Here is a 24,635-nt window from a genome sequence, read left to right as displayed (position 1 = left end):
AATTCTCCTGCAGCCTATGACTATTGAGTTAATATGTTTTTATTATTGAATACCCCCCCCCCCCTGCTTTTCCTCTTATATTTAACATTATACTTGAGGTTCTAATGAGAGCAGTTAGACAGGAACAGAACTAAAAGGATGAAGCTAGAGACAGGAAGATGTAAAACTGTTTACAGGTGATGAGATCTTGTTTATAGAAAAATCTAAAGAATTTGGATGTGATGGCACATACCAGTAATCCCAGGGAGCTGAAGGCTGAGTTGGGAGGATTACAAATTAAAGACCAACTTTGGCAATGTTGCCCTTACCTTAAAAAGGGCTGGAGATGTAGCTCAGCAGGAACAAGCATCCCAGGGTTCAATCCCCAGTACAACAAAACCAAACAACAAAAACAACAAACTAAGGAAATTACAGTAACAAAAAAAAAAAAAAAAAAAAAAAAAAAAGAAGCAACAAAAAAATATTGATAAGCAGCTGCTGGGCCTGGGACCTCCAGCACCATGGTGTTGGAGAAGACCTTTAAGCAGCGCCGCACCTTCTAACAAAGAGAAGAAGACATGCAACTCATTTGAGAGCAGCATCCCACCAAGATACAATGGTGAGAAGCAGCTGCCTGGCCTGGACAAAACCAAGTTCCTTGTGCCCGACCATGTCAACATGAGCGAGCTCATCAAGATAATCAGAAGGCGCTTGCAGCTAAACACAAACCAGATCTTCTTCCTCTTGGTGATGTTGAGTTTCTTGGGAGTGTGGACATGTGCCAAATCCAGTATTACTCCATCTTAACTTGATTTCATCTGCAAAAGACCCTACTTACAAATAAGGTCACATCAATAGTTACTAGGATTAGGATTTCAATATATATTTTGGGGGCAGGAGGAATAATTCAAGCCACAACTGATGGTAGTATTTCCATAAGTAATATACAAATTTAAAATAATCTCTCTCAAGATTCTGTTGCCTTTTTTTTCTTGCAGAGATTTGACAGACGGATACTCAAATTAATGAGAAAATTAAAGGAAATCAGAATAACCAAAAAACTAAGTTGGAGATCTCATGTGTCCCAGTTTTAAAAATTAAAAACATATCTAAGATAGTGTGTTAGTGATAAATATTGAATATACAGATTGATGGAATAGAGAATCCAGAAATAAACCCTTGCAGTTAAGTTAGTTGATTTTTTTTTCTTTTTTTTTTAGGTGGTACTGGAGATCAAACTTTAGGGCCTCATGCTGGTGAGGCATGTGCTGTACCATTGAGCTGCATCTCCAGCAGGTCTCTTGATTTTGGGCCAGTGTTAAGATAATTCAGTGTGTGGTTGTGGCTCAGAGGTAGAGAGCTCATCTCTCACATGTGAGGCTCTGGTAAGATCCTCAGCACCACATTAAAAATAAATAAATAAATGTATTATGTTCAACTACAACTAAAAAAATAAATAAATATTTTTTTAAATGAGTTCAGTGGGGGAAAGAATATTTTTTTTCAACAAATGGTGCTAGAACAAATGGATGTCTGCGTGGCGAAAGAATGACACTGGACCCTGGCCACATACCGTATACAAGTTATTAAGTAAAAATTAATCATAGAGGGCTCGAGACGTAGTTCAATGGTAGGGTACCTTCCTGGCATGCATGAAACCCTGGATTTGATCCCCATCACTTTATTTTTCAATAAATTTGATTGTATATCTTAGTGTAATGCTAAATCTATAAAAGTCTTTTATAGTCCATTATAGGTGTGAATCTTCATGACTTTGGATTAGACAACAGTTTTATAACTATGACCCAAAAAGCAGAAGCAACCAAAGAAAAAGTAGATATATTGGGCTTTAAAATTGAAAACTTTGATGTTTCAAAGGAGACTATCAGAAATAAAAAAACGGTTGAGATATATAGCTCGGGGGTAGAGTGCTTGCCTAGCATGCATGATCCTCAGCACTAGGAAAAAAAAAGTGTAAAAACTCATGAAATGGGAGAAAATGTTTATATATTATGACTATTAAGGGGCTTGTATATAGAATATAAAAAGAATTCTTAAAATTCAACAATAGGGGCTGGGGATGTGGCTCAAGCGATAGCGCGCTTGCCTGGCATGCGTGCGGCCCAGGTTCGATCCTCAGCACCACATACAAACAAAGATGTTGTGTCCACTGAAAACTAAATAAATATTAAAATTCTCTCTCTCTCTCTCTCTCTCTCTTAAAAAAAAAATTCAACAATAAAAGACAACCCAGTTGAAAAGTGGGCAGAGGAAGGATTTGAATAGCCATTTTTTTCCAAAGAAGCTATAGAAGATGACCAGTAAATTCATTGTATTAGTTGACTAGGGCTACCATAAAAAAATACTTCAGACTAGTGTCTTTATCAACAGAGATTTATTTTCTTAAACTTCTGGAGGCTAGAAGTCAAGAGATAAGAGTGTTTTCAGGGTTGGTTTCTGGTGAGTTCTTGTCCCTGGCTTGTAGGTGACTACCTTCTTACTGTCTCCTCATTGGTCTTTCCTCTCTGTGTGATTAAAGAGAGATTTCTGGTGTCTCTTAATTTTATAAGGATACCAGTTCTATTAGATTAGGGTCTTACCCATATTACTTCGTTTAACCTTTATTACCTCCCTCATCCGTTTAACCTTTATTACCTCCCTCATGGCCCTTTCTCCAAATAGTTATATCAGGGGTGACGCTTTACTATGTTAATTATGTAGGAACATAGATCTGTCCAGAGTACTCATGAAAAGATGCTTGTTATTAGGGAAATACAAATAGAAAACCACAGTGAGATACTGCTTCACATACTAGGATATTATTAGGGAAGTACAGCTCAACACCACAAAGAGGGGGTTTGATCTGCAGCCACCTGGGAGAAGAAGGATGCCCCAGAAGCGTCCTGGCTCTCTCAGCAGGTACAATGCTTCAGTACATCTGTGGTCAGACCATTTACCAAACTTGTGAAGGCCACCTATTCAGATACATGGCATTGAAGGTCACTATGCCATTGCTTTTATTCTGCTGCATCTAAACAGAATTAACTGAAACAAGTAGAAAAGCAGTTGTTGAGAGTAGCACAACTCCTGAAGGAACCCAAAGTGGCTGCTTCTATTCTGAATCCTTATAGTAAGCATTCCATCAAAATGAAAAGTCTAAATGACATGACAGCAAAAAAGTTTTTTTTTTTTTTTTCGCATTATATCTAACCTGTAAACTTGCTTGCTGAAAATGGTCTCCTAAACAATACCCTTGGCATCATTTCTGCCTTTTCTACAATTATGAGTGTGCACCGTGGAGAAGTACCTTCTACAGTGACCACCATGTCTCCTTTAGTGGAAGCTAATCCTTCTGAGTTAAAGACAGTCCTGAAGAGCTTCCTAAGTCAAGGCCAAGTATTGAAATTGGAGGTTAAGATTGATCCAGCATTTATGAGTGGGATGATTGTCCATATTGGAGAGAAATATGTTGATATGTCTGTAAAAATCAAGATTCAGGAGCTGATCTGCGCTTTGTGGGAGAGTATCTAAAAGTATAAATTTCCTGTCATCAGTGAAAATTCGTAAACATGGAACAACAGTGTTTTAATACTCTCTTCCTGAAGAGAGTATTAAAAAAAAAAATCAACAAAACCACAATGAGTTACCACTTCGTATACTATGATGGCTAGAATAAAAAAAAAAAATTGACAAAAACAATGTTACTGAGGGTATAGAGAAAATGGAACCATCATATATGGCTGGTGGTATTGTAAAATGATGGAATCACTTTAGAAGAGAGTTTGTTACTTTCTCAAAATTTGAATATAGGATTATTGTATAAGCCGGAAGTTCTATTCTCATATGTATCCAAAAGAACTATAAACATGTACACACAAAAATCTATAGATGACTGTTGATAGAATTATTATTCATAAAATTATTACTCATTAAATTATTTTTCATTAAATTATTATTCATAAAAGTAGAAACAGCTCAGATGCTTATTAACTGATGAATGGGTAAACAAAGTGTGATATAGCTGTACAATGGAATATTGTTTGTTCATAAACTGGAATAAAATACAGGAATACTGCAATATAGATGAATATTGAAAATGTGCTAGGGGAAGAAGTCAGCTAGAAAAATAATTCACATAGTGTGATTTTATTTCTATTAAATGTCCAAAATAAGCAAAACCAAAAAAACAAAGTAAATTACTAGTTTTTTAAGGGCTGGTTGAAGGATAATTGCAGAGTGACTGCTAGTAGTTATGGGATATCTTTATGAGGTGATGAAAATGAAATTTGATAGTGGTAATGGTTGTACAACTTTTATACTAAAAATAACTGCATGACACTTTAAATGAGTGAATTGTTTGCTATATGAATTATATCTTAATTGTTTTTAAAAAGAAAGAAAAATCTTAAGGACACAATGTAAGTTCCATTTAGTATTCACTCATACTTTTTGTGTTAAATATTCTCTTGTTTGGAAATATTACACAAATTAGTATTAGTTGCAGAATTCATTCTTGTTCAAAATTCTTTCTTGGACAGTACAATATTAACAGTAATTTGGCATATGAGTTCCAGAAAAATAATCATTTTGTTCCTTTTTCAGCGAAATTGAGTACTTATTCTGTATTAGACCCTGTGATTAGTAGGATTACAAAGACAGTTAAGACATGGTTTCCTGCTTTGAAGGTTTTCCCCTTCGAAGTGTTCGAATAGACAAACTGGAAATAACTATAATAAAATGATACAAATAATATAGGTAGGTAAGCAGGGTATCCTAATGGCACAAAAGAAGAGAGAGAAAACTTTAGAGAGAAAACTATACTATAGATAATTTATTTTTTTAAAAAAATTTAATATATTATTTTTATTGTCAGTGGACCTTTATTTATTTATATGTAGTGCTGAGAATCAAACCCAGTGCCTCACACATGCTAGGCAAGTGCTCTACCACTGAGCCACAGCTCCAGCCCAACTATAGCTAATTTAAAAGATGGACTAGATTCCACTAGTACAGGGAAACACTTCAGGCAGAGAGAGCAAGTTGAATCAGTACCATTTTGGAGTGTTGAGAATGAGGTGAAGAGCACTGTGGTTAAGACAAAATAAACATTTGTTTATTTCATTCTTAACTATGTGAAGGCATTTTCTCTTTGGGATTGCTTTAGTAAAAAAAGTTTACTTGTGTGATTACAGGAACTTAGTAACTAACAGACTTTTATGTTGTGATCTCAGAATCTTTTGTATGCTAATAAGCACTTGAATTAAGGAGAAATGATATGATACCAATACTGTAGAAGCTTTTCTGATAAGGGATCTTTTTTCCTTTGGAATTCAGTGTGGAATTAGGGAAAGAGTTTTGTTATACATTGTGGCACTTCTGTTTGATGGAATATTTAATAGTCATTAAAATGATGGTTATGAAGATAGTATCAACCTCAAAAAATGCTTATGTATGCGAAATAAGTCAAACTCAGAAGGTTAAGAGTTGTATGTTTTCTCTAATGTGGAAGCTAGAGAGGAAAAGGAAAAGAAAGATTGGGGCAGATTTCATGAAAATCAAAGGGAAATCAGTAGAGGAAGGGGAGCAAGAGGTAGAAGGTAGGGAGTGAGGGGAAAGTGCTGGGGAGTGATACTGGCCAAATTATATTGTTACATTGTATATCGTGTGCATGTACCAATAGGTAACAACAATCCCCTGGTGCATTACAATTATAATTACAATTATAATTGTAATGCACCAGTTTAAAAAATATATATCTTTTCAATACATTATAATTTTATATTTCAAAAATGCATTTTTCTGAATGTTATTCAAAGTTATATTTTATGGTCAATAAATTTGTAAATAATAAATAAAAAATAAATTTGTAATTGATGACCAAAAAATGCTTGTAAAGTAAAGAAGTCAGAATCCAAATTTGTTTTAATACAGTGATTACAATTATGGAAAATACCCATGCGTGGCAAATTAAAACAAGATAGTATTTTTATGAGATTGGCAATGTTTTGGGGAAATGGTGCACTCTTTTGTAGTTTGGGTCTATTTTTGGTAAATGGGGGTCCACTGGGGAGTGGTGGCTGGAGTTCCTGTGGGTGGGTAGCAGCTGAGTGTCCTGCGTGGGAGCCAAGCGGCGTCTGGGAGTTCTGCGCTGGTGCTGATGCGTCCTGCTAAGGCACTAATGAGCCCTGCGTGGGCTAGTAGTTGGGAGTTGGGAGTCCTGCTCTAACGTTGAGGCCCAGAGCCCTGCGCAGGGCATAGCATTGGTGATTCCTGTGTGAGAGAAGCTGTGTAGAGGTACTTTATCACTCTAAGAGAAGCAGTATTCCCACTAGTTGAGACCTGGAGTGACACAGAATGCTGCCTCCCTCTGGCCCACCATCTTGGATCCTCCTATCTTTTGGAATTATAAAGAAATATATTTTTTAAATCAGGAAGGTTTTTTTTTGAGCATTTTAGGTGTACATTGTAGTTGGATTCACATTGTAAAGTAAATATTCTAAGATGCACTGAGAAAAAAATAATAGAATGATATGTTTATGTATGTCTACAATGATCCTATTTATGGAAAATAACAGCTCTCTAGCTTTATGAATATCATTCAGCATAGTGATAGAAGATCTGTAAGGATACATAATAGAGAATTAGTAATGGTTTCTAGTGGGGTAGTAATGATGATCCAGGTATGTTTGTGTGATATGGAACTTTCACTTTACATGGTTCTGAAATGTTTGAGTTTAACAATGGTCATGTATTTTATAGCAGTTTTTTAAAAAAAATATTTATTTTTTAGGTATAGATGGACACAACACAATGTCTTTAATTTTATGTGGTGCTGAGGATCGAACCTGGATCCCGCACATGCTAAGCGAGTGCTCTACTACTGAGCCACAATCCCAGCCCCAATAGCAGTTTTTAAAAATATCCAGAGGGTGGTGAGATCACATATGACTCTGTTTCCAAATTTGTATAATAAAATTATAACATGAAGAAAAATTATAAAAAAGATACAGATCATTCAGAAGGTAGTTGCAAAGGCTCTCTTTACTCTTGATGTGTATAAGATCTTTCTCCCTGTAGTGTTGAAGAATGTATTAAAATTAAGTAAACTTACTGGGCTGGGGCTGTAGCTAAGTGGCAGAGTGCTTTCTTAGCATGTGTGAGGCAGTGGGTTCGATCCTTAGCACCATATCAGAAATAAATAAAGTCATTCTGTCTATCTACAACTATAAAAAAATAAATTAAAATAAGTAAGTTTACTTATTTTGAGTTTTGGCTTTGCTTTTGTAGATGGACCTTCAATCCTGCTGTTCTCACTAAAGCAAACATTGTCCGAAGTGGAGATGCTGCGCAGGGTGCAGAAGGAGGGACTTCACAGTTTCAAGTGGGTGATCTTGTGCAAGTTTGCTATGATCTGGAAAGAATTAAACTTCTACAAAGAGGACATGGTGAATGGGCTGAAGCAATGCTTCCAGTAAGTATATAAGATAGTTTGGGGCTAGAGATTACACTTTATTTATGTAGCTTTTTAAAGTAAATTGATTTTGGAAACAAAAGAGGCATAAACCTTCTTAGAATTGTACCTCCATTGGCACTTAGAAATTAGAAATAGCACTGAGTGTGGTGGCTCATGCCTGTGATCCCAGTGACTCAGGAGGCTGAGGCAAGAGGATTGCAAGTTCAAAGCCAGCCTTAGTAACTTAGTGAGCAACTTATGAGACCCTGTCTAAAAAAAATAAGGGCTGATTATGTGGCTCAGTGGTTAAGGGTTAAGTACCCCTAGGTTTAATACTCAGTTCCAAAAAAAAAAAAAAAAAGAGGAGAAAACAAATTAGAAATTGTTTTCTAATTAGCCTGAGAAGGTCCAGAAAGGGATGTGGTTGATCTTTTTTTTAACTTATATTTTGTGGTATTGAGGATTGAACCAAGGGATGCTCTTCTACCGAGCCTCATCTTCTACCTTATTATTTCATATTTGAGAGAGTATTTCATTAAGTTGCCAAGATTGGCCTTGAATTTGTGATCCTCCTGCCTCAGCCTCCTGAGGAGCTAATTTTACAGGAATGTACCATCACACCTGTCTTGTGTTAATATTTTTGATATAGTACAATGGGGAATGTGATATGGTGTTAGGCAGTAGAGGCTCTCCTGATACCAAGACCCTGAATAAGATAGGAATATGCTTGTTCAGTTTCCAGCAGTTCCACCGCAGCTTTCCTGCTTTTGGGACCTGTGTCTATAAGGGTCTCAAAATCTGAATCATCTGAGGTTAGCTTTCTTCTCATACAGCACAGTTTAATTTTATTATTCATTCAATACATTTTCACCAAATGCTCATTAACAACAGACGAAGGAGTGAGTAGGTCCACATAAAATGTGGCAGGGATCATGGTTGAATCCTAGTACACAATTATTATGGAGAAAAGAGAATAATTCTAAATACAATGAAAATATACTAGAAAAATGTGCACAGAAAACTGAATGTAACCAAAATCTGGTAATTCCAAATGAACTAAGAGAAAGTAAGAAAATGACAGGATATAAAAAAAGAAATAACAATTAGAAATAATGTGCTAAAATTTTAGGAAATGAAGAGAAAAGGTCATTTTATTTTTTATTTTTAAATATCTCTCTCTCTCTCTCTTTCTCTCTCTCTCTCTCTCTCTCTCTCTCTCTATATATATATATATATATATAGAATCTTTTAGTTGTAGGTGGACACAATACCTTTTTTTATTTATTTATGTGGTGCTGAGGCTCAAACTCAGTGCCTCATATGTTAGGCGAGCACTCTACCACTGAACCACAACCCCAGCCCCAAAAAGGTCATTTTAGAAATGGAGACTCGGGCTGGGGATGTGGCTCAAGCAGTAGCACGCTCGCCTGGCATGCGTGTGGCCCGGGTTCAATCCTCAGCACCACATACAAACAAATATGTTGTGTCCGCTGAAAACTAAAAAATAAATATTAAAAATCTCTCTCTCTCTCTCTCTCTCTCTCTCTCCTTTAAAAAAAAAAAAAGAAATGGAGACTAATTTATTGGCAGGAACACAGAGCAAATAAGTATAACAGATAATGTCTTAAGAGCAGTAGAAGGAGGGCTGGGGCTGTAGCTGTAGCTCAGTGGCAGACTCTTGCCTAGCACTTGTGAGGCACTGAGTTCGATCCTTAGCACCATATTAAAAAAAAAAATATATATATATAAGCAAAATAAAGGTATGCTGTCCATCTACAACTACAAAAATATTTAAAGAAAAATAGAGCAAAAGAAGGAAATAAGTAGGAAATTAAAAAAAAATTTAAAGTTGTTGATGGACTTTATTTTATTTATTTATACTTGGTGCTGAGAATCGAACCCAGTGCCTCACACATGTGAAACAAGCACTCTACCACTGAGCCACAACCCCGGCCAAGAAGTAGGAAATTTTAACAATAAAAAAGATAAAAAAAAAATTCCACAGAAGTGCAAACATGGAATACCCAATATAGCTATATTAATAAGCTTTTCCAAAAGGAAAACCAAAACTCAAATGGAATGAAACAAATGCTACATTTTTTCATTTTGTTTGTTTTACTTTTTGCAATGGTAGGGATTGAATGTAGGGCCTAGAGCAGGCCAGGAAAGCACTCTACTACCAAGATACATCCTCAGCCTTAAAATCTGTGATTCTAGAAGAATACTTTTGAAATTAAGAATTTGAAACTAAACATTAGAGGGAGGGAACATTGCATACTTGGGAAAATTGATCCAGAACAATAGGATAATGAACCATATTCTGGGAAAGTCTTTAAGAAAAGAAAAAATTTCTTGGACTTCTAGGCTAAAAACCAAAGTATTTGTCTTGAAGGAAAATCGTTTTGCTATTAAGAAAAAATCTGATCTTGCTGGGTGCCGTGGCACATGTCTTTAATCTCAGCTACTTTGGAGGCCAAGGCAGAAAGAGAGAACCTGTTTCACAATAAAAACAAGAAAAGGGCTGTGGATGTAGCCCAGTGGTAAAGTTGCTAGTCTGGCATGTGTGAGGCCCTGGGTTCAATCCTCAGTAAAAACACATGCACACATACACACACACACACAAAAAAAAAAAAAAAAAAAAAAAAATCTGATCTTAGTATATTATGTCAGAAAACAATGAAAATAACATTTATTTAAGATACTTAGGAAAGAAAATTTTAAACTAAAGATTTTATATTTAACCAAAGTAACTTTATAGTGTAATAGCTGCAGATTGCTATCAAGATGTAAAAATTCACAGAATTTTATTTCCATCAGTCCTTTATGAGTAATCTTAGGAATGAGTCTTAAGACAACCAAAATGACTAAGGTTAAATGACAATTTTGATGGAAAGGGGAGAGAACATAATGACTATGTTTTAACAAAGTAAAGTATAACTATCCAAAACTGAAGTGGTAATGAAGAGAGCTTATGGAAAGATCAATAAACTGTTTGGTTGTATTTTAGTTTAGTTTAGTTTTGAACTGGGATGAAATCAAAATATTAAAAGAGATCGGGTAAGAGATATGTATCTATACATACATCTGTACATCTATAAATGTATATGTTTTTTAAAAGAAGGAATAAGGAGATATATATGTACACATATATGTATATATGTAAATGAATTAATGTAAATAACTGTTACTACAATAGAAATTTTATATAAGGAAAGTAATGAAGCTGGGTGTGGTAGCACATGCCTGTAATCCCAGTGATTTAGAAGGCTGAGGCAGGAGGATTGTGAGTTCAAACTCAGCCTCAGCAACTTAGTGAAGCCCCAAGCAACTTGGGGAGACTCTATCTTTGATGAAAAAAAAAAAGAGCTTGGGATATGGCTCAGTGGTTAAGTGTCCCAATACCCCCACCTCTACCCCCAAAATTACCTATATTAAAAGAGGCTAGGATATGGGGCACCAAGTTAGAAGGGATACATCTTTGAATATGTCTTATTTTATGTATTTGATTTAAAAGCATTCACATTTTATATAATAGTAAAACAAAATTGAATTTAAAAAGAAGACTCCTTCCTACATGTAGAAAATACATGAATCTAAATATATTTCCTCAGTTGGCATAACCATGGAGAAGGGAAAATTCTAAGTGATTGTGATTGTGTGTGTGTGTGTGTTGCAGATGGAACCCAGGGCATAAACATATCAGGCAAGTGCTTTACCACTGAACTATAAACTCCCAGCCCCTCCATGTGATTTTTAAAAAATATTTATTTTTTAGTTGTAGTTTTACATAATACCTTTATTTTATTTATTTACTTTTATGTGGTGCTGAGGATCGAACCCAGGGCCTCACATGTGCTAAGCGAGCATTCTACTCCTGAGCTACAACCCCAGCCCCCATTCCATGTGATTTTAAAACACAGTAATTTTTTTTTGTATCCTTACAGAAGGAATATACACAAACTGCATGAAAAAGAAATACATAATTTTCAGAACTCTTCTTCTATATAGTAGTTTTGATGCTGTTATTCTGAGATTGTTGTATGTGACAAAAAATCAAATGAATACTTACATCATAATTTTTTTATCCCCAGTGAATTATCAAAGTGGAGAAGGGCAATACGTATATGATATAGAAGAGATAAAATTAAAACTCTCTCTCTTTGATTCAAATTGGAAGAATGTTTAATCTCATGATTTGTCTTTCAAAATATAACAAAACAAGGAAAAAAAACAAAACCTTTTTGCTCAGTTCTGTCAATGAAAAGACCTAGAAAACAGTGAGCATTCTAGTAGTAATAACCAACCTCAGTGCCCATGTTGTGGTTTTGAAATATCCTTGTGCTTTAGTTAAGAATCTCTTTGAAGAAATGGTTAGTGGTAGCCCATTGGAAGGAATTGAAGATGAGCCTCATATTAGATAGCAAGGAAGCCATCAAAGATTTCTTCTGTTTTTTTTTTTGGTGCTGAGGATCGAACCCAGGGCCTTGTACATGCAAGGTAAGCACTCTACCAACTGAGCTATATCCCCAGACTGCCATCAAAGATTTCTAAGGTTATATTAAAAGGACCAGCAGTAGTTGGATGTAGTGGCGCGTGCCTATAATTCCAGGAACTCTGGAGGCTGAAGCAGGAAGATTGTAAATTCAAGGCCACCCTCAGCAATTTAGTGAGGCCCTAAGCAACTTAGTGAGACCTGCTTCAAAATAAAAAATAGAAACTAAGGGCTGGGAATATAATGCTCAGTGGTTAAGTACTCTTGGGTTCAATCACCAGTCCCCGCCACCCCCCCCCCCCAAAAAAAAAATAAGAAGACCAGCAGTTAACTTGAATGGATTCTCACTGACCAAACACAGGATCATAAGAAACCTCATAAATCAAATAATCCTGTTTCTTTTTTTTTTTTTTTCCTGTGGTACTTGGCATTGGACCCAGGGTCTGCTTTACTACTGACCCATACCCCAGTTCTTTTTATTTTTTATTTTGAAGTAGGGTCTCACTAAGTTGCTTAGGGCCTTGCTAAGTTGCTGAGTCTGGCCTTGAACATAGGGTCCTCCTGCCTCAGCCTCCATAGCCTCTGGGATTAGAGGTTGTGTGCTACTATGCCTGGGTTACATCTATGTTTGAATCATCTGATTCCAAAACATGAATATAGAAAATAGCAAGTTTACTTCCTGGTGAGTTGACTCACATTGGTAATCCTATTGACTAGGGATGCTGAGGCAGGAGGTTCACAAGTTAAAGTCCAGCCTCTGCAAGTGAGACCATCTCAAAAATTAACAAGGGTTGGGCATGTGGCTCAGTGATAAAGCACCCTTGGCTTCAATCCTCAGAACCAAAATATGAACAAACAAAAAGGAAAACATAGATGTAAACTATTTTAATTCTATGAGTTTTGGGGGATTAAGTTGTGGTTTTTTTGTTTGTAAGAAATCCTATTTCCTCTTCTAAGCTATATTGATCATGATTTTGGACTACCTGATTTGCAAGTTCTCAAGATATAGGGTTAAAAAAGGGTTAAATATAAAAACATGTTTTTATGAACAAGTTAGACTTTATCATGACCTTTTATATACTTGTGGAAGTGTAATGGTATTTACTAAAATATTTTTATATAGGATGTATTAATGTATTAAGTAATACTTTTTAAAATATCTTTTAAAGATATTTTTTCAGGTTTGTAAATAATACATAACCCATTTGAAAATGGATATCCTTTAAAATATTTGAAATTAGGAACAAGTAAAATTAATACTTTTTTTGTGTGTGTGTGGTACTGGGGATAGAAACCAGGGGCACACTTTACCACTCAGCTATATCCCCAGTCTTTTTATTTCTGTTTTGAGACAGGGCTTCATTAAGCTTCCCAGGCTAACCTCAAATTTGTAATTCTCTTGCCATAGCCTCCCAAATTGCTGGGTTTATAGGTGTGTGCCACCACTCCTAGCAGGTAAAGTCAATACTTTAAAATGTAAGAACTAACTGTATGTGTTGGCATATGCTTATGATCACAAGTACTTGGAAAGCTGAGGTGGAAGATCACAAATTTTAGGCCAGCCTGGACAACTTAGTGAGACCCATTCTCAAAACAAAATAGAAGGGGTTGGGGATGTAATTCAGTGGTAGAATGCTTTCCTAGTATGCATGATGAAGCCTTGGGTTCAATTCTCAGTACTGGGCACGTGTGTGTGTGTGTGTGTGTGTGTGTGTGTGTGTGTGTGTGCACGCACTGATTTATTTTATGATATGTATTTGGAAACATGAATCTTATCTGTTTTTTGAAAAGACTTTAGGTAAAGTTGGCCGAGTACAACAGATTTATTCAGACAGTGATTTAAAAGTGGAAGTTTGTGGAACATCTTGGACTTATAATCCAGCAGCAGTTTCCAAGGTAGCATCCGCAGGATCAGCCATTAGCAATGCATCTGGTGGTACGTTTTGCACTGTTTCTTTAAAAATATGATTTACTTTCTGAGTGGCTTATTTTGTTTAATATAATGTTCTATCCATCCATTTTCCTGCAAATGGTACAATTTCATTCTTCTTTGTATCTGTAAGCCATGGAGGAAAATGAAAAGAAAGGTGGGGGATCTCATGAAAATTGAAGGGAGATTAGTAGAGTAAAGGAAAGGGACCGGGTGGAGGGAAGGGAAAGGAAAATACTGGGAATGATATTGGCCAGATTATATTATATTGTGTGCATGTATAAATATGTAATAATGAATCTTACCATCATGTATGACTAATAATATTGTATGCATGGACAAGTAATAATATTATATAATATGTACCAGTACAAAATATGGTAAAACAAAGTAATATGGTTTACATTAGAACCTTTGCTAATTTCCTCAGTTCTCATATATAGATGATGATGTATGTGTGCTTGGCTTTCTCCCAGATTACATAGGCTCAGTTGAATTCTGACCATCTTTTAAAGTTTCACTAAAGGTTTTTCTTTTTCTCTTTTGTGATAAGCAAACTTTATTCTGGCTGAAGTACTCTCTGGAAAAGTTCCATAAATAATGTGCTTTTTCTTGAGTTTATCAGGGGCTTCTTAACCTGAAATTCAATATTCTACACTGTAGTCAGAACTTTTCTGTCAAAGAACTATCACTTCTTAAACTGCTTCATTTTTTTTCTTTATTTACGACATTATTGCTAGCAACTGGCTTTCTTCCTGGATATTTTAAAATATTAGCATATTTTTCTCCTTATCACTTAATAAGAGTTATTAATACATGCCATAATAAGTAGAAAACCATGTTAAAATGTGAACTTGCTGGATACTTGGAGAGACTTGTTTCCAAAGTCTTTTCTTCCTGTGTTCTAGCTTTATGTACACAAACTCAGTTCATTTTACAACATGTTACATGTACATTGTTGTCATTTAGGTAAAAAGATAAAGCCATAATTGTAAATGGAGAAATATAAAATGAAAATGTTAGGGGACCTCCACTTTTATTTTTGTGCTGTTTTCTCCTTTCTCTTCTTTTGTTTTATTTCCTGTTGTAATTTGCTAGTGTACTTAAAGTTTAAATCAAATAATGTTTGTTTTTACCTTGAGGTTGGGTGGCATCTCATGCTGACCATGTGCAAAGTAAAAGAGTGAAGGGTAGCTCCAGTTTGTGATTCCTCTGTTTTCCAGTAGCTACTTCAAGAGTTAAGGAGTAGAACTTGTTGGTAGTTCCTTTATTAATTTATTATATTTAGAAAAAAAGTCGTATGAAAAAGTTGTACATTTATCCCTGAGTTCTTATTTTTCGTCAAAAAATTGACAGTTAATGAAGTGTGTTGTTAGCATTTAGATGTCCTTTTTCAGCTGAAAATTGCTTTGCCCCTAAAGCATATCACAGGATACTACAGAGATCACATTACTTTTGTACCATAATCATTGATATTTTGATTAATTCTAAGGTCTGTAATATTGAGCTTCTAGAGCACTGTGGTTTACTTAAAATATAAAAGGAAGTTTGTATCATTGTCATATTCCCATCCTAGTGTTCATTCATAGTATCTTCAGTATGACTTCTAAATCTTGAATTATTGTTAGTATGTAACTCTATTTTTCTACAATTATAACTTGAAACACAGGAATTGTAGAAAACTTAGAATGCTTATGGGCATGAATTTAATGTAGCTTCATATATTAGTAATTATATAACTTGCATGGGTAGTTGTCTATAGCTCAGTACAAAAAATAACATTAATGATAGAAATAAAAAACAGGAAAAGATTATAGGAATATGGATAATAGTTATCTTTTAGTAGTTAAGGTTTGAGATCCTCCTATATTAGCAGCTTTATTTGATGCTTTGCAGAAAGACTCTCACAACTCCTGAAGAAATTATTTGAAACTCAAGAATCTGGTGACCTCAATGAAGAATTAGTTAAGGCTGCTGCCAATGGAGATGTTGCTAAAGTGGAAGATTTGCTAAAAAGACCAGATGTGGATGTGAGCATTTTAAAAATTATTTTGAAGCATACACAAAAAATAGCATAGTTATAATGAATCTTATATTCAACAGTTATTAAGATTTTTCCTTGTTAGATAATTAAGATTTTGCTACATGTGTTTTATCTATTCCCCTTTTCTTGTTTCTCTAAGGTATTTTAAAGCAGGCATCAGGCATTCTTCAGTGTGCACTTAAAAAAAAATTGACATTTTCTTTTGTATTTTATGACTGACAAAACTTACATATAGATTTTTTTTAAGTGATAATTGTTTTGGGAAATGTTAATGAATTTTCTCCATGTAAATGTGATTATATGACATCTTTTAAATATCTTTTAGTAAATTTTACAAATAGTTTCTTTAATCTCTTTTTAAAACATTTAATCTAAACTTGTACCCTTCTGTAAAAGTTGACTATTTCACAATTTGTAATGTAGATGAATTAGAGGTTATGTGTTTGTAACTCTTCATAGGTGATGCTATAGTTTTTCCATTCACGCAAGCCATGTTTTACTTATTTTTTACAAGACACATATATATTTTTTATCCACCTCCCCGCAAGCCCTGTTCCTTGTCAACCTTCCGAGCCTGTGGAGTGAACCCAAAGGAGTGGAGCTCAAGCCATATTTTAAATGGGCTGTTTTCATTCTAGCATAGTTATTGTACTTTTGTTTTGTTATTGGTTACATGCTGGTACCAGTATTATATTCAGTGCCAGAGGTTGTAGTTGATGTGGCAATTTGAATCATCCTCACTGTGTTATAAGGGCTGTTTTGCCACCTCTTTGTATTTTTGTTTGATTTTAAGTATGCTAGAGTTAGAAGATGAGAGCTATAATTTAAAAGTATTACTTTCTTTTCTAAAACTCTTGTGACATCTTAGCTTTATTGGATAGATATCAATTACAGCAAAATAATAATTTTTCAGATTTGTAATAAGTCACAAATATTTTTTTGATGTTGAAATTTCAAAATTTTTTTAAAGATAGAGTCAGATTTCCTTTATATTCTGTCAAGCACATTTACATTTGTTATACTTAATTTTGTCTTCATTTAATTATTAACGTTCTTGTAAAAATATTTTAGGGCATGTTTTCACACTTGATCTTAGCCAAAAGGCCGAGAAGCGATGGGCATGTTTTCATATATATTCTTTATTTGATCAGTAAATCTAACTTGTTTTTTTCTTTTATTTAAATTGTTTCTTTAACTAATACTAAAATCATAAAAATCACACATTTTAGTTGGGTACCATGTAAAATTTTTATTAATGTATACATTTTATAATGTTTAAATTAGGGTAAGCAGGGCTGGGAATATGTGTAAAGCCCTGGATTTGATTCCCCAGTACCACCAAAAAAGAATATAAACACCTGTCTCCTAAACAGTTATCATTTCTTTGTAAAGGAAACATTCCAAAATCCTTTTCTCTAGCTTATTGATATCCAGTTATGTTATTTTTTTTCTGTAGTCATGCTATGGTGTAATAGCATATTAGAACTACTTCTGTCTGTAATTTAATAACCATTGATCAGCCTTTCCTCACTCCTTTCTCCCCGTTACTCTCCCATCCTCTGGTAACCATCATTCTATTCTCACATGAAATCATGTGGTATGTCTTTTGGTATTTTGATAGGACTTGCATTTGTAGATTGCTTTGGGTGTTGTGTTAGTTAGTTTGTACAGTGACCAAAATACCTGAGAAAAAGAAAGGAGAAAATATTTATTTTAATTTATAGTTTGAGAGGTTTTAGTGTATGGTTGTCTGACTCCATTTCTACTAAGGCAAAGTAGAAATGGTGGTGGAGGAAAGCTGTAGAGAGAGGAAGGGGATAGGGACAAAGGTATGCCTCCAAGAACCCATTTCTTCAGCTATGTCCTATCTCCCAGTAATTCCATCAAATTATTAATTCAATGATGAGGTCAGAGCCCTCATGATCCAGTCATTTCGCAAAAGCTTCAGCCTCTGAACATTGTTGCATCGGGACTAAGCCTTCAACACATGAGGTGTTCTGGACATTTCATATCAAATCTTACATGTAGTATGGATATTTTAAGAGTGTTGATTCGTTCCATCTATGAATATAAAATGTCTTCCTGTACTTTTGTATCCTCTTCAATTTCTGTCATCAAATTTAACTTCTTTGGTTAAATTTATTCTAACCGTAACCCTAACCCTAATCCTAAACCTAACCCTAAATCTATTTTATTTGTTTATTCAGTTAGTTAGTAACTGGGGATTGAACCTAGGGGCATTTAATCCTCAGCCCTTTTTATGTTACCTAAAAGTAACCCTAACCCTAATCCTAACCCTAACACTAAACCTATCTTTAAACTTAACACTATCCCTAACCCTCACACTAACACTAACCCTAACCCCTACACTAACACTAACCCTAACCCTAACACTAACACTAACCCTAACCCTCACCATAACACTAACCCTAACCCTAATCCTAAACCTAACCCTAAATCTATTTTATTTATTTATTCAGTTAGTTAGTAACTGGGGATTGAACCTAGGGGCATTTAATCCTCAGCCCTTTTTATGTTTTATGTTGAGACAGGGTCTTGCTAAGTTGCTCAGATCCTCGCTAACTTGCTGAGACTGGCTTTGAACTTGTGATTTTCCTGCCTCAGCCTCCTGAGCTGTTGGGATTGATTATAGTCATGTGCCACTGTGCCCTGCCTATTTATTTTTGTAGCTATTATAAATAGAATTACTTTCATGATTTCTATATCAGATAATTTACTATTGATGTATAACAATGCCATTGATGTTTGTATGTTCATTTTGTACCCTCTAACTTTACTGAATATATTTACAAGTTCTAATAGTTTTTTGGTGGAGTCTTTGGAGTTTTCTATATAAAAGATTATGTCTTGTGCAAAGAGCTACAATTTGGTTTCCTCTTTTCCAATTTGGAGGCCCTTTACATCTTTCTCTTGTTTGATTGCTTTGGCTATAACTTAAAGTACAATGTAGAATAAAAGTAAGGAAAGGACTGAAATTTCATTCATTTGCCTAGTATGTGCTAGTGCCTGAATTCAGTCACCAGCAACGTAGGGGGGAAAAAAAAGTGGCAGAAGTGAGCATCTTTATCTTGTTCCAAATCTTAGAAATCTTTCAGCTTTTCTCCATTCAATATAATGTAAACTGTTGACTTATGGTATACAGCCTTTGTTATGTTGAGATATGTTCCTTCTATACCTGATATGTTCAGAGTTTTCATCGTGAATATGTTGAATCTTAACAAATGCTTTTTTCTGCAACTGTTACAATAATCATACAGTTTTTGTTCTTCATTTGTTGATGTGGTACGTCAGAATTGTGTATTTTGAACCATCCTTGCATCTCTAAGATGAATTCCAAATTGAATTGGAATTCAAATTGATTATCATTTTATTGCTGTTGGATTTAATTTATGGGTATTTTGCTGAGGATTTTTTGCACATATGTTCAGCAAAGATATTGGCTTGTAGCTTTCTTGTCTTTTGTTGTCCTTGTCTAGTTTTTATATCAGGGTGTTTTCCTCATAGAATGAGTTAAGATGAATTCCTCCTCTTTAATTTTTTAGAGTAGTTTAATAATTTAAGAAGAATTGCTGATGTTGGTAGAATTCAGTACTGAAGCAAGTCATCTGTTTTTGGTTTTTCTTTGTTGGGAGATATTATTACTGATTCAGTCTTGTTACATGTTACTGGTCTGTTTAGATGTATTATTTCATCATGACTCAATCTTGGGTGAATGTGTAATCAAATTTGTGAACATATAGTTGTTCATGACAACCTGTCAAGATCTTTTGTATTTCTATGGTATCAGTTGTAATGTCTCCTTTTTCATCTCTGACTTTATTTGAATGTTCTCTTTTTCTTAGAAGTCTTGATAAGTCTATTTTATCTTTCTGAAGAACTACCTCTTGATCCTTTGTATTATTTTAAGTCTCATGTTTAATTTATTTTTGCTCTTATCCTTATTATTTCATTCTTTCTATTCATTTTGCATTTGGTTCCTGGAGGTACAGTGATAGGTAGTTTATTTGAATTCTTTCTTCTTTTTTGATATTAAGTTTTTATTGTCATAAACATTTCTAATAATGCATTTGTCCTATCCTATAAATTTTGATATAGTGTATTTCCATTTTCATTTGTTTCAAGAATTTTAAAATTTGCTTAATTTCTTCCTTGATCCATACGTTGTTCAAGAGTAAATTGTTGAATTTTCACATTTTGTATAGACTTCTTGTTGTTGATTTCTAGTTTTGTTGTGCTGTGTTTGGAAAAAAACTCAATATGATTTCACTCTTAAAAATTTGTTGAAACTCTTTAGGTCTATCAAATGATCTATTCTGGAGAATGTTCCATGCGTTGTTAAGAAGAATGTATATTATTTTGTAGTTGAGTGAAATGTTCTGTCGATGTCTGTTAGGTCCATTTGCTCTGGGATGCAGTTTAACTCTGTTTCTTTATTTATTCTTCTGTCTATTGCTGAAAGTGGGATGTTAAATTCTCCTATTACTATTGTCAATATTCTGTTCTTTTTTATTTGGTGAACTGTGGTTTGACCCCAGTGTCTTGTGCCTTCTAGGCACATGCCTCACCACTGAGCTACCTTCTCAGCACCCCGCCCCCCACTATTGTATCAGTGTTTATCTCCCATCAGGTCTGTTAATATTTGCTCTAGCTGGGTGCAGTGGCATATACCTGTAATTCCAGCGACTCGGGAGACTGAGGTAGGAGGATTATGAACCCAAACTTAGCCTCAGCAATTTATTGAGGCCCTAGGCATTTCAGTGAGACCCTGTCTCTAATAAAATAATAAAAAAGGGCTGGGGATGTGGCTCAGCAGTTAATCGTCCCTAGGTTCAATCCTTGGTATTCCCCTCACCCCACAATTTGCTTTATATAGTTAGATTCTCTTGTTTTGAGTGCATATGTAATTATAATTGTTATTTTCTTTTTTTGAATTGACCCCTTAATGATTATATAATGACCTTCCTTGTTTCTCTTTATTGCTTTTGATTTAGTCTATTTTATTTGATAAAAGTGTGGTTATTTCTTCTTTCTTTTGGATTTTGTTTGTGTGGAATATCTTACTTCATCTGTTCACTTTGAGTCTGTGTATGTCTTTAGAGGTAAAGTGAATTTCTTACAAGCAACATGTAGCTGTGTCTTTTTATCTATTTAATCACTCTTTGTCTCATAATTAGAGGCTTTAGTCCATTTCCATTATTTTAAAGTAATGTTTTAATAATGTCATACATACCAAAAAATAGTTCTATAAGGTTTATTATGAAAAACAATATGCCTTCCTTCATACCCTTGTTTTCTCATTATTTAGAGGCAACTATTTTGAACTTGTAACTGATATTCTTCATATTTACCTCCTTGTCTTCTAATATCATGCTTTATTATTATTTCTTGATTTTCTTTCCTTTTTTTTTTTTGTTTTTGATTTTGTGCTATAAATTCTCTTTTCTGCTGTGGAACCTGAGGATTCTGTTTCCTTTCACCACCTCCAGTCTCCACCACAACCATACACACACTTTCCAGCTTCTTCTTATGGTTATAGTATATTATAATTTTGTATATTCTGTAAATGGTATTTATATTTGAGCTGTGGAGTATGCTAGAATGTATTTTTCTACACAACCTTTTTTTTCATTATAGTTCTTACTAGTCCTTTTTAAGAAATAAAGATATAAATTTTAATGCAGTGAAATCAAGTTGAGTTTTGACAAATGCATACAGCCACTTAATCTATACCTGTATTAAGATGGAGAACGTTTCCTTTATTCTAAAGTTTCACTGTGATCTGTCCCAGATCCTGTTAACCCCATACATAATTTAAAGTTTTTCATTTTTATCTATATTTTTATTATTAATTCCTCCCCAAATTTCTAATTGTTCATTTTCATATTATGACATCAGGTATATCAGTTATTTGTTTCATATTCTGAGAGAAATTTCTTTTAGTGCCTTCTCACATTCTCTACCTATAAGTTGTCCTCTTTATGTAGTCCTTGATGGCTTCCCTTCCCCTCTTTCTTGTGTTATATGTCTTGTTTTGTGTGTTTCTTGTCTTTCCATGTTTACTGTATCTTTTCTAAGGTATAGATATTAGTGGCTTTTGAGAAAGAAAATTGTCTTCATTCTCTGGCATAGGGTATAGACCTAGCTTTCAGACTTGAGAAGTGGTCCTGGTTTCTCTGCTTTCAGCTTGTAAATACTTACATAAAAGTTATAGAGTTTTAAGTGCCAGGTTTCTAAAGGATAGAGCCTCTACCCTTTTCATGGGACAAATATTCAGGTTTCTGTCCAGTAAGGGAGGAGTAGTAACTAAGCTGTCTGGTATGGGGAAATCCAGGAATAGAAGTACCTTTTTCTTTTGGTACTGGGGATTGAACTCAGGGGCATTTGACCACTGAGCCACATCTCCAGCCCTGTTATATATTTTATTCAGCAATAGGGTCACACTGAGTTGCTTAGTACCTTGGCATTGCTAAGGCTAGCTTTGAACTTGCCATCCTACTGTCTTAGCCACCGGATCCAACCGCTGGAATTAAGGCATGCACCACTGAGCCCATCATAATTCTTTCTTTCTTTCTTTCTTTCTTTCTTTCTTTCTTTCTTTCTTTCTTTCTTTCTTTCCTTCCTTCCTTCCTTCCTTCCTTCCTTCCTTCCTTCCTTCCTTCCTTCCTTCCTTCTTTCTATCTCTCTCTCTCTCTCTTTCTTTCTCTCTCTTTCTCTCTCTTCCTCCCTCCCTCCCCCTCCCTCCCCCTCCCTCTCCCTCCCTCCCCCCTCCCCCTCCCTTCCCCTCCCTCCCTCCCCTAGGGCCTTGTGCATGAGAGGCAGGCACTCTACCAACTGAGTTATTTCCCCAACCCCATAAGTGCTTTTATATATATAAATGTTATAGATGGACACAGTATCTTTATTTTTTATTTTTATGTGGGGCTGAGGATTGAATCCCAGGCATGCAAGGCAAACGCTTTACCACTGAGCTACAATCCCAATTCCCCCATAAGTGCTTTTTAAACAGACTCTTGACCAGTGCTTTTGTGCTTGGTGTCTACCACATTTATTCCCAAAGCCAGAAGTATTTTGCCATCAGTTTTGAGCCTTTTGGAGTTCATTGTTCAAAGAATTGCTTTTAGGTTTTTCTCCAGGCAGGTTTTTTTGGTCTGCTAAAGTTAGTTCTATTTGTTCATTGTCTTTCAAGATTTCAGTGTAGATAGTGCATATGTCTATGTGTGAGCATGTCTTTGTGCATGTGTATGCATTTCCTGTTGTTTATCTTAGTTGGTTGAGGCTTAAAAGAAAAAAGTCTTTAGTAAGATGTTAGTGAATAATGTAAATGTGACTCATCTTTTAACTTAATGTAAGAAGAATATATTTTTTAAAAGTCTCATGATATTTAAAAAAAAAAACATGTGTTTCACCTCTTGTAGTGGATTTTTTTTTTAAAACTTTGTTTTCTTATTTGTTCTTAGCATCTTCCTTTTGATTTTAAAATGAATTCTTGAATATCTTTTAAGTGAATTTTTTCCTCGAGTTTTTTTCTCCTTTAATTTGTTCTTCCAGAGTAATGTTTTCTTAAATTTGAATTAATTATTCTGTTTCGTTCATTTTATGTTTTTGAGTCTTTCTCAGCCCTCTCTCTGATCATTGGTTTTTTATTTGTATCTGAATAAGACATTAAAAAACTGATGGATAACTCTCCTTACCTCATGGGACTGACTGACTGACTTTGCATTATGATGATTGGAGGTTTGGGGATCTCCAAATGCCATCATTTAGGGGTCTATTCTCTATGGCTATTTAGTATAGAGCTAAGAAACCTTTTTTTCTGTCAGGGCTGGGCCTAGAGTATGACAGTTGTACATCAGACTTAGGTCCAGTCACCCTCTTATGAGCCCTCTGATGTGCTTGTATTTGTAGGGTTTCATTTTGTCTAGAGAGTGTTTTTTATGCTTGGCTTTCTCTTCCCTATAAAGTCAATTATTGTTCCTCTTTCTGTTTTCTTTGTTTCATAAGTGTTTTTTTTCCCCCCTGATGTTAATTCTACCTTTCCCTTTGTCTTTATGGACTTTACATTTTAAATTATCAACTGCCATTTTAGTGTGGTCTCAGGAGAGATAGGATATAAATGTGTGGCCAGGCTACCATCCTTAGCCATCTTTTGTTGTCAGATGGATGAGAATGAAAGAGGTAGAAAAAAGAATTGCACTTGGCTTGGGGAATGTTCATGGGTAAGTTTTGCATGTACATAGCATCTGAAGATAAGGATAGTTGGAAATTGCGGATTTATAATATAATAGTTATATATAGTCACCTTGCCAACTCATTTATGTTTGTCTACAATGGTATGTGGTATATTTGTTGAATTGAATTTATTTTTTAGTGGCTAGTAACTTTTCTAAAAGTTTTTCATTCACCTTTCTGATTTTTCCATTTAACCACAGTCTGAGATTTAATAATACAAAAAGAAGTGTACTCTATATACAAATCTAACTTAACTTTCCTCCCCCTTACCTCTTTTCTTTCTTCTTTACAGTCTGGCTAAACAATTCTTTCATGAGCTCTTAGAATAATGAAACTTTAATTTAAAAAAAATGCTTGCTTTCCGTCTCTAAATTAAAGAGTGAGTTTCTGTTGGGCTGGGGACGTGTCTCAGTGATAGAGCATTTGCCTGACATACATGAGGCCCTGGGTTCAAGTCCCCAACACCACAAAAAGAAAAGAAATAAAG

The 24,635-nt window shown here is 34.7% G+C and overlaps 1 protein-coding gene and 1 pseudogene across 1 annotated transcript in view; both read left to right on the top strand.

Moving 5' to 3' along the window:
- Mib1 (MIB E3 ubiquitin protein ligase 1) overlaps positions 1 to 24,635 on the top strand; it is a 138,030-nt gene that overhangs the window by 48,742 nt on the left and 64,653 nt on the right. The window contains exons 7-9 of the mRNA XM_026388089.2: positions 7,267 to 7,450; positions 13,716 to 13,860; positions 15,751 to 15,884. Of these exons, the coding sequence (XP_026243874.1) occupies positions 7,267 to 7,450; positions 13,716 to 13,860; positions 15,751 to 15,884 (463 nt within the window). The remainder of the gene's footprint in view (positions 1 to 7,266; positions 7,451 to 13,715; positions 13,861 to 15,750; positions 15,885 to 24,635) is intronic.
- Positions 658 to 3,510, top strand: LOC113182211 (ATP synthase peripheral stalk subunit OSCP, mitochondrial pseudogene; annotated as a pseudogene).

Source organism: Urocitellus parryii, chromosome 13 (assembly GCF_045843805.1).
Source record: "Urocitellus parryii isolate mUroPar1 chromosome 13, mUroPar1.hap1, whole genome shotgun sequence".
In the NCBI taxonomy this organism is placed as follows: Eukaryota; Metazoa; Chordata; class Mammalia; order Rodentia; family Sciuridae; genus Urocitellus; species Urocitellus parryii.
This window is presented reverse-complemented; position numbering and strand designations above follow the sequence as displayed.